The following is an 11,872-nucleotide window of genomic DNA, read 5'->3' on the forward strand; positions in this document are numbered from 1 at the left end:
TCCTCGACGGTTGTGATTCTTGAAAAAGAAGAAAAAACAAACGCTGAATATTTTAGATTATCTAATGCCCCTGCAGACGCACATTTCATCTACATACAACTCCTCGCTATCGCTCGAATCAAAATAGCTAAAAGTCTGAATTAATTGCAAAATTGCAAAGTTGAAAGGAATGCTCGTAAACTTATATTTCTATATCGTGCTGTCTATTTTCAAACACATGTTTACTGTTAGGAAAGATATAAATGTACATATTAATTTTATTTGAAACTTTAAAACTTCATTGGTTGTAAGCCGCATTCCAATTTTAAATTATCTTTCAAAACACGAACAATTAAACATTGAAATATTTTTAAAATTTTAATATTGTTTTAATATGTCTCCTTGTAAAAAAGATATATATCAATGTTTTCCGGCATGTGACATTGTGTATTGGGAACAAACGAGGTAATTATGATCCATCAAATGATTGACAGGTTAATGGGCGGTCTAAGTATATAATGATCAAATCTATTTGTGACGATCACATTATATAGAAAACTTACATGGAAATACATTGACAAAAATTATTCTATAATAACTTTTTCTACACATTGTTTTCTTTTTCTTAACTGGAAATAGCGTCAGCGCATTTTAATTGAATTTTATAAGAAATAGTATTACTTGGATTTTTGGATTTACAAATATGAGTTTTCGTTCATTGAAAGAGGACAGGGAGCATACGAAAGAAAATGTTCGAATTCACAGAAAAGCGGGAAAACGGAGATCAAACTCAGCACCAACTATTCATGCTGATAAAACAAAGGATGTTAATGCAACGGACAGTAAAGGAAGAACTTCTTTGTACTATGCAGCAAAATATGGAGAAATTGAAATCGTCAGACATCTTTTGAGTAACGGAGGTGATCCAGATTTACATGATAAAGCATCGAATTATCCGATCCACGAAGCTGTTGATAATGGCCATGTGGAAGTATTGGAATTACTGATATACAAAGGTATGCATGGTTTAAAATTTTCATTATACTCGAAGAAATAATATATTCAAAGTTCAAAGTTTTATATAATAATGATGATAATGTAATAATTGCATCATAAAATTAAATAGTTACTACATTTGTATTAACTCTTCGATGGACTAGCGTTAATTCATTAAAAAAAAAAAAACTAAAACACGAACAAAATATGATAAACATTCAAAAAAATGCAGAAAAAAATACTGTAAATTCAGAAATTATTTTGAGGTTTTTATTATTGCAAAAAATGCGAGAGTTGTAAACGCAATAATTTAAACTCGCATTTTGAAATATTTTATATGAATTAAACAGGATTTTTCTTAACTCGTGAAAATCAAAATCACATTTAAGTCTAAAATGACAAAATCGCAATAATAATTGCACGTAATAATTTCTGAATTAACAGTAAACGAAACATTTTTTTATATATATATACACCAAATACTAGTAAGTAAACAAACTCATACTTTCTACATATTTATAATTCGCTTCTTTTTCTTTAACAGGTTGCAATGTAAATGTTCAAAATCTGTCAGGACAGACTCCATTAATGAGAGCAGCCCTTTTTGATGATTTAGAAGCTGTTAAAGTGCTGATTAAATCAGGTAAATATATTATGCCTTTTCTTTTATAGTTCAGTTTTCAGCAATGTTCTGCATTTTTAAAAAGTTCTTCACCGAAGAAATATGAAATTCAAAATGATTTGTTGAGGAAATTTTCATTTCAAGCAGTTGAATGTAACATAGAGCAATATATATTTTTCTGTGTTAAATATAACTTGCTTTCATTTAAACCTACTCTAGATTTAAACAGATGTACATTTTGTAAGGGGGATGAGACATACAGAGGTGTGGGCTCTACGTCAACTAGACACAACACAATTCATAAAATTGTCTAAGAGGACAACGCCTGGTCTTCAACAGTTATATATATTTACAAGTACATACTATTAATCAGTCATTGTATAGACCATTTGAAATGAGAAACATTACAAATCAACTAAGAAATAAGCTTTCAATTTAGACTATCTCTGCAATGGTTATGAGAATAAAGATATTGGTATTTGAAGACGCGTTCACTTCGATCATCATCTATAATATTTGTTTTCAAATCATGATGAATTGTTAACTCTGATATTAATCAAAGTAATACCCATTAGTAATGGTTCGTTATGTTGACATACTTGTATATGTTGTTTAAACAGTTTTATAATTTTTGTTTTTTCTCTGTTTTAACAGATTGTAATTTGAATGAAGTAGACTGTACCGGCAAAACGGCTCTATTGGTTGGTTTACAAGAAGGCCATGATGTTGTGTCTAGATATTTGATCAAAAGCGGATGTGACGTCAATATGGTCGATCGACTTGGACAGAGTGCTTTATATTTCGCTATCCACAGATCCTCAGCTCCGTCTGTGACGATGTGTCAAAAACTTTATAGAAATGGATATAATGCAGAAAATGATTCTGAATGGTTAACGAAAGACTTGCATCAAAAATTGACTCAAAATGGCAACGGAATATTTTCTCGTGTAATGCGAAAATTGAAAATACAAAAATCAAAAATAGACCTTTATAATATTGATGACTTAATTTCTGATGACTATGTTGATTTTGATAATTCAAGAAAGGTGTAGACAATATTTCGAAATATATATAATTATTATGTCAGTCTTTTGTTTTTTGATTTTGTTTTCGTTTTCGAGACCATCTCTGACAAAAGCCTTGCTGTTTTATTTATTTATTGAATAAAATTGTAATTGTTACACTAATGAGTTTTACTTATTAATCAAAATAATACTAATAAGTGTCTGTGATGCAACTGAGCGCTTTGCTCACTATTTTGAATATAATGTTCATGTTTGAAAGGTTTATATCAGACTAGGTGTCCCCACTGGAAAATATATTGTGACAGTACTTAACATTTAGTCGTAGAGGGTCGATAATGATTCAAATTAAACATGCCAGTTCCTCTTCGTAACATGTTATACAGTTACATTGCAGATAATTCAAAAGAAAAAGCACTCCTATTTATTGAAGACAACCAGACTGTTGTTAGGTTTTTTTTTGTTTTTTCGTTTGAATTATTCACCATTTTGTCATATTGAGTTTTTTTTTAACTTTTTTTTTTTATAAGATATGTGATTAACCCACTTTTAAAGGCCGTATGGTCACTTGTAGTTGTCCTTTGGTCATGGATTCTATATATTTTCTGTTACGAAACCTTGATATTTATAAACAGTAATTTAGATATCATCCTTTCGCTTATAACATACACTGTTTGTATGATGAATGGTTCATGTACGACAACGGATAATATATGATACTTTAACGGACTAGATAATCTTGTCAAACCCTATCTTAAGATATACTACTTGATTAAATGAGTGTTGGTTGCTTCTGTGCAGTTGCAGCTATTACAGACATGAATATAAAAAAAATGAATTGCTTCTGGAAAATTAGTTTATATTAGATAGTTTGCACGAACTTTTGCACGGTTTATTAACGTGCATATTGACAATGATTGAATTGCACTCTCTCTACACGAGGCATCAAATTTTAAGTCCCATTCTAACCAGAATTGGCAGAATTTGATTTGTTCTTTTACAACCTGCACAGTTAAACTGATGCCCAACTTAGGTAACGCTTTATTTACTGGGTGCAAGAAGAGCAAGATTGTACACCTTTCTATTCTCCGTTCACCTTTGGAGTTTCTATCTTGAGAAAGAGTAGCTTAGAAGACGATATTTGTATATTGATCTTTTAAATGAATGATACAATTTTGTACTTCAGTGGAAGTGTATATGCTTTTCCATCGAGGAACTCAATGATATTTATTATATACCGATTTTATTTATAAAGGAAAAAAAATACTTCTTTTACTTCAAATAAAATTGAGAAAGGAAATGGTGAATATGTCAAAGCGACAACCACCCGACCATAGAGCAAACAACAGCCGAAGGCAACCAATGGGTCTTCAATGTAGCGAGAATTCCCGCACCCGTAGGTGTCCTTCAGCTGGCCCCTAAAATATGCATAATAGTACAGTGATAATGGACGTCATACTAAACTCCGAATTATACACAAGAAACTAAAATTTAAAATCATACAAGACTAACAAAGGCCAGAGGCTCCTGACTTGGGACAGGCGCAAAATTGCGGCGGGGTTAAACATGTTTATGAGATCTCAACCCTCCCCCTATACCTCTAGCCAATGTAGAAAAGTAAAAGAATAACAATACGCACATTACAATTCAGTTCAAGAGAAGTCCGAGTCTGATGTCAAAAGATGTAACAAAAGAAAATAAATAAAATGACAATAATACATAAATAACAACAGACTACTAGCAGTTAACTGACATGCCAGCTCCAGACCTCAATTAAACTGATTGAAAGATTATGTCTTCATCATATGAATATCAGGTACAATCCCTCCCGTTAGGGGTTTAGTATCATACTATCATAAAATATATGAGAAGAACATAACCCGTGTCATGCCAACAACTGTTTTTTTAGAAATAAATATGTTTAGTTCCGATGCAAAGACCCTATCAGTGAATCAATGTTAAAGCCAAAATATGCAATCTTTAATGACCTGACAACAGTATCGTAACTATATCCCCTTTTAATAAGTCTATTTAAAGGTTTTGTTAGTTTCTGAGGAGAATACTGACATTTTTGTGCTTTATAAAGAATATTTCCATAAAATTTTGGATGTGAAATACCTGAACGTATAAGATGTCTGCATGTTGAGTTATATTTACGAATTATTTCCTTATACCGGTGATAAAATTTAGTAAATGTTTTGACCAGTTTGTGAAATCGAAAACCCTGGTGTAATAATTTTTCAGTAATACATAAATTTCTCTCGCTAAAATCTAATACATTGTTACATACACGAGCGAATCGTACAAGTTGAGATATATAAACACCATAAGATGGTGACAAGGGAACGTCACCATCTAAAAATGGATAATTAACAATAGGAAATGAAAAATCATCTCTTTTATCATAAATTTTTGTATTAAGCTTCCCGTTTATGATATAGATATCAAGATCGAGGAAAGGGCAGTGGTCATTGTTATCATTAGCTTTATTTAAAGTAAGTTCTACAGGATAAATTTCTTTAGTATACATACTGAAGTCGTCATTATTTAGAGCCAATATATCATCCAAATATCTAAAAGTATTGTTAAATTTTTGTATCAAATGTTGTTTTGATGGGTCTTTGCTAATTTTAGTCATAAATTGTAACTCATAACAATACAAAAACAGGTCCGCAATAAGTGGTGCACAGTTAGTCCCCATTGGAATTCCAATAACTTGACGATATACGGAATCTCCAAAGCGAACAAAAATGTTATCAAGTAAAAATTCAAGTGCATAAATAGTATCAAAGCAAGTTCATTTCAACATAAAATACTAGAGACAACCAAAACAGGCGCAACACTATATCTGTTTTTGTGACTCCGGGTGGGCTTCTGATATACATTCATTTGTTAACTTTGACTAGTTGGACTCGTGAAGTGAATCAAACACTTCCCAATGTCATTATTTGTAGTTTAAACTCGTACTGTATCGATCATTTCAAAACTTCGAAAGACGACGCAAAAAGGGGGAGTATATACGTAATATACATACATGTGTATGGCTGTATGTCTTTTGCTGTACATGTATATGTGATGTGTTAGCTTAATTTTGAAAAAAAAAACATGGTTATCCCCTTTTATGATTTTCAATTAAGGGATATCCATGCAATATTGAAAACAATACACAATTTTGTATACTTCTTTAAAACACATTTTTAGGAAGAGATCTTAAATAAAAACAAAACAACTTGTCTATAAACTTCTTCAAAACCAGTCTTTTAGAAAGAGACTCAGAGCTTGAATAAAAACAAAAATAACTTTTCCATGAACTTCTTTAAAATCAGATTTTTAATAAGAGTGCTTCAACAAAATTAATTAAATAACATCTAAAACGGTAATATAGATAATGCTGATTTGGATTTTTTGCATTTCCAACGTTGCAAAATTCGAATATGATTATCATTTATACAAAGCCTCGTATACTAAAGAAGTCACGCCCGTTGATAAGTTATATATCTAATAAGATTGAGAAAAGAAATGGGGAATGTGTCAAAGCGACAACAACCCGACCATAGAGCAGACAACAGCCGAAGGTCAGTAATGGGTCTTGAATGCAACGAGAAACTCCCGCACCCGGAGGCGTCCTTCAGCTGGCCCCTTAAAAAATATGTATACTAGTTCAGTGATAATAAACGTCATACTACACTCCGAACTACACACAAGAAACTAAAATTAAAAATCATACAAGACTAACAAAGGCCAGAGGCTCCTGACTTGGGACAGGCGCAAAATAGCGGCGGGGTTAAACATGTTTATGAGATCTCAACCCTCCCCTATACACCTCTAGCCAAGTAGAAAAGGAAACGCATAACAATACGCACATTAAAGTTCAGTTCAAGAGAAGTCCGAGTCCGATGTCAGAAGATGTAACAAAAGAAAATAAACAAAACGATAATAAATTAATACATAAATAACAACAGACTACTAGCAGTTTTTGTTGTATTCACACATGGTTGTCAATACATATAAATAACATTTTATACGACGACTGTCATCCGGCGGAGAGGTTTAGAATTTCCAAGCAACAAAACCAGGTTTAATCCACCATTTTCTTCTTAAGATAATTCCTGTACATTTTTACCAAATCAGGAATATGACTTGTTTTCCATTGTTCTATGTGACTTATCCTAATAAATATGTTGCGGAAAGTGTTTAAAGCTTAAACATATTAAAACCTCTATGTGTTTAACTTGGCAGCTCCTCTTATCAACAGACAATTAAGCCTTTAACGTATAAGTCACATGGTTTTCATCGCAATTCCACAAAGGGTACGCAGTTATTTGTAGTTGTCTTTCAAATTCTAAACGTAAAAAATAAATAAACCTTTACTTAGCCCTATTTCAATTGCTCATTGTTGAATTGATTTCAACAACCTTGTAAAGAATGAAGCGTATGTTAATGACTGTATTGGCATTTTCCGAAAGAAAAAATGTGTTACACGTGATTGTTTAACAGTTGTTTATAGTGTATTCAAACATTGCAGCGTACGAGTTTCTGTGTAACCGGATACGCATCCTCCTGTTCAAAACCTTCAACAACCGCACTACACAGTTTCTATTATGTTTGTACAACAAATAATACAAGTCTATATACTTGTTTGTACTTATGACATTTGTTAAATGACCCAACAACTATTGGCAACCAAATTCCAAAGATGTAATTATTATTCGTGGGTGATATACGACGTACAAACAAGTCATGACCAATATAACACAGTTCTGTTAATGTTAACATGGTAGACTTTCGGTCAAATAGTTGTTACTCACATCTAACAGAGTATTCGTTGTAATAAGTGTATGTTAGGAAGAAAAACCCACACTTTAATGTACATGTGACATACATATACATGTACATGTTGTATAAAAGCACAAAAATAATGCATTGCACTGTATAAATAAAAACCTCGAGGTTGATAAGAGAAAATAATCCTTAAAAAATAGTGAAAAACGAAAGGTCTTTTTGTTTATAATATTTGATTTTATCTGGCTTGATACATGTATTCTTGTCTTGGCTGTGTCCTTTCTGTTGTTACATGTATCACGACTACAAACCCGTTAATTCTGTAATGTATGACAGCGGAATGTTTGTATTAAATTATATGGGAAGTTGAAATCACAAGGACTTTTGGAGGACAGAAGTTTTCTTAATTTGCATACAAACAAGATCATGTCGAATTTTGCAACATTTTACTTGCCATGTTACCGGATAAACATTCGTGTAAAACAAAACCCACAAAAACTGCAAAACATATGTTAATCAAGTGTATTCAACAAACAGTATACATGTTTGTACGTAATAAATAGCTTTTTGTACTTAGATAAAAGAGGCGAAAGATACCATAGATATTCAAACCCGTAAGTCGAATAAAGCTAGCAACGCCATGACTGAAAAAGAAAAAGACAAACAGACAAACAACAGTACACAACACACTACATAAAAAACGTAAGACTGAGCAACACTTACCCCACTAAAAACTAAGGATGATCTCAGGTACTTATACTAAATGTCAAAAAAACAAATGACTATAAAAACACAGTTCCGTATGGTTGGTATGGACATAATAATGTCAAATATTTCATTCCAGACCTCTCACATTTAAGCCAATTGAAACCTTCACATGTTTAGTATACATAAGCATATTGCCTTGTCGAATTTTAAGTCTATGTTTTAATAGTCAATGACAAAGTATTAAAGGGAAACTTCGCAAAAAAATCAAAAATTGATATTATGTTCATTCTGTATAAAAATGTTCAAATTCATAGATATTAAAGTTTTATTCCGCTAGATAAGCGATCACCATCGATTTTAAATTTAGAGTATCAATTCTCCGAGATCCGCCATCTTGTCTTCTTTCCCAATGAATAAAAACGATATGTCTATAAACCACAAAGAAACAAAACTACAGTAACCGATGTGGTCGTAATTGCGTGTCGATATCTTGTCAATCGTACGGTTGTTTAATACGACTAACTAACTTGATACGGAAAATATTCTTACTTTTTTTAAATTACCATGGTCTGTTGTTTTTAAACTGTTGATATTGGAATTAGGTGAAAAGTCAAAGTTGAAATCATAAATAAGTGTTCCGTGAAAATTGTTTTCGAAAATCTAATTTGTTCATAATTCTTTAAAGTAATAAACTTTTTTCAAATATATTTTGATCTTCCCTTATCTGATCACCAGCATGGCTAAAGGTATTACTTCCAAAGGTATTGTGAGGGGTGTGAGGTGACACGTCCAGGTATTCAAGCGATTTCCTGTCGGGCTTGCAAGTTCATGCATCGTTTCACTTCTGCAGGTATTGATCAGTGTACACGGCTGATAACTTATAACTTATAACTTTCCATTTTGAACTATCAGATGTATAATATACAACTCTGTCTTACTTGTCATTACTAAACTCATACGCTTGTTTATAAATAACATTTCTGGTGTAAAGAATATAATTCATAATATATAAATAATACCCAAAAAATAAGATTTGATGAAATTAAAATCTATTTAAATATTTTTTCCAAGGGTGAATTTGGGAAAATGTAATATATAATCATTGTCAATAGTGAAGGACAGATTGGAACAGACCAGAAATATTGATTTAAAAAAATGTACGCACTTGCCGACGATTCGTTTATACGACTGGATATAAAGTTACGGAACTATAGCGCAATTTAAAATATATACGTGTATACATTGAACATAAGAAAAAACATATATTTTGAATAAATAGGGGTAAAAGTGTTGTAAATAGACTAGCCAACGTATGCCAACAGTATGTAATCATCGAATGTCGATAGACTACAGTTGTATACCAAAAGAAGAAGAGAACCAATTTGATTTAAATACAGGTCGATGTATAACTTTTGCTTTGGTTCATTGAAGCTGTGGACCTAGGAAAATCACAGATTTATATTTCAATAAGATTGTTCTCAAACAAAGGAAGGACTTCGTCATCACAATTGTTATATATGCCACTGGACGAACACTAATTATCCCCAGGGGATGTGAATATTTTGCTGGGAAACTTTTGAGTATCAAAGTTTCAAATTAATTTCGGGATTTATTTTCTTTCTTGGTATTCAATAACCGAAAAAAGAATAAATTACTAGTTCGCTAAATAGGGATATTCCTGTCAGATAAAAGAATTTTAGTTATATTTAAAAAATAGGGAAATATGACATTAAATTGGTTCTGTCTTTTTTTAAACATCGTTAAAACGATGTGTGTCTAAGGTGAACGCCACAAGAACCCTGTAATACTAGTACGAGAGTATAGCATGTAAACATTCCTTCTCAATAATATGGTTGTATTGGAAAACTTTTCATACAGATTGACAACTCATTGTCCGATATGCATGTTATATTTGCCACATGACGCCCATAGTTCTTTCTACCATCATCACCTTATTCCTTGATATTGCTGTAAACATCGATGGTTCACACCCAAACAAAATGGGAGTAATGAACCTTCAGAGCTTCTCCGTGTTATACACTTGTGAAATATATAGACGAAATTTCTGTATTGAAATGAATCTACATCTCACAAACAGGATTTTCAAATAACGATTTTGAGTAATCACCTTACAAACCAATATAAACGTATGGCAAGATATAACCATGAAGGAATTTAGTTTTTGTCAGAACTCATCACTATATCATAAACGTATACGTATATATATGCATACAGTTTCAAATATCAAGAACAAGCGTTCGATGTCGATAGTCTGTTCTCTAACTGTTCAGAGTTAGACATGTCACTTGTTCATTCTTGGAAGCCTTCATATTCCCCGTCTAACGATGGGAACTCTTTCTGATTGTGTTGACTATAAATGCTTGTATGGTAATTCTGTCGTTTATCTGTACAAGCGGTTGCATTTCCTCTCCTTTCCCAACAAACAAACGAACGAAACGCAACTAGTCTGATTTCTCTGGAGCTCATCCTCAATGGCTCTTATACGTCAGGAAACTTACATGTATACTAATAATGATTGTTTCATGAACAACGATGTATGAACGAACTATTATAAATTCGTCAATATCTGTAATGCATGACTAAAGTATAACTTTTATTACAACTACTGTATTACTTATTTGGATTAATGACGGCTATCATGTTCAACATTGCACAACTATTATCATAGAATTTTAAAAAAAATCCTCAAAAATCCTCAAAAGATATAATGCCTTAGCTTAGATAATTAGTATTCTTTTCACAAAAAGTTCGTGTAAATGATTGTCAAATGAATTTAATTATGTAAGAATAAAATGTTAAAAAGAAACTAAAAAAAAATTATGCATGTTGTATGTTGTATTTTTTTGTCAATTAAAAACTTTAAAATTGCAATAGTTTTATTAGCATTTAAACACAGCCAGATTTGAATACAAGTTAAGAAATTCCGGTAAAGTCAATGATATCAAACAGATGTACAATGGTATATCAAATTGGGTAATATTGCATTTAGTTTTTATTAAAGATTAAAACTACTATTTTTTGCTTCATATTTGAATCTTTACGCCAATTGCCGCTAAGAAAGTAATCAAAAATTGTTTCCTTTTATTTTTATACACTTTCGGAATTACGAATCTGAATTTTATTTTCAATTAATTTACACAATTTAATTATTGTATCTTTATTCTCATCGTGTATTTAATCTTAGTGTATTAACATCATGACAGCATATACTCTAATCCTTTCTATTTATCCTTTCCAAATAACAACATTTATACCTGTGTACGCTTGAACTCACACCTGCGGCTAAATAGCTACAAGGTAAACGAATTGACCTCAAGCCGAGAAATATACAGTGACCTTTACAAAATAATATACACACTCTGCTCACACATTAGTTGCATTGAAATGATTATCAAAACAATAACGGTAAATAGAACTGAAATATTTTCAGTTCAATATCAGTAAAAATGTTCAATAAATATTTTATGAAAAAAATCTCAACAATAATTAATTAAATTTATTCAAAAACATTTACTAGAGATAATTTTATAGGAGTTTAATTCAATCAATACAAAACGGTATATGTATGCATATTCACTTTCGTTCATTCTTATATTGTGGTTTATAACTTCGACCATTCGTCAGCTGTGCGCTTTTAATTACGTATATTGTCGATAAGCTATAAGAGTTAAACAGATTTTATTTTTTCCCAGAATTCAATAAATCGGGCTAATACGTCACGACCCACTCGAGAATTCAACCA

General features: G+C 31.5%; 1 protein-coding gene across 1 annotated transcript; it reads left to right on the forward strand.

The window, feature by feature from the left end:
- The first annotated feature begins 532 nt into the window (after positions 1-532).
- Positions 533-2,784, forward strand: LOC143058039 (uncharacterized). The gene is made up of 3 exons (XM_076231502.1): positions 533-995; positions 1,520-1,618; positions 2,252-2,784. The coding sequence occupies exons 1-3, from the start codon at positions 683-685 to the stop codon at positions 2,647-2,649; spliced, it is 810 nt and encodes a 269-aa protein (XP_076087617.1). The 5' UTR covers positions 533-682; the 3' UTR covers positions 2,650-2,784.
- The last annotated feature ends 9,088 nt before the right edge of the window (positions 2,785-11,872 follow it).

This window comes from Mytilus galloprovincialis, chromosome 14 (assembly GCF_965363235.1).
Source record: "Mytilus galloprovincialis chromosome 14, xbMytGall1.hap1.1, whole genome shotgun sequence".
NCBI lineage: Eukaryota > Metazoa > Mollusca > Bivalvia > Mytilida > Mytilidae > Mytilus > Mytilus galloprovincialis.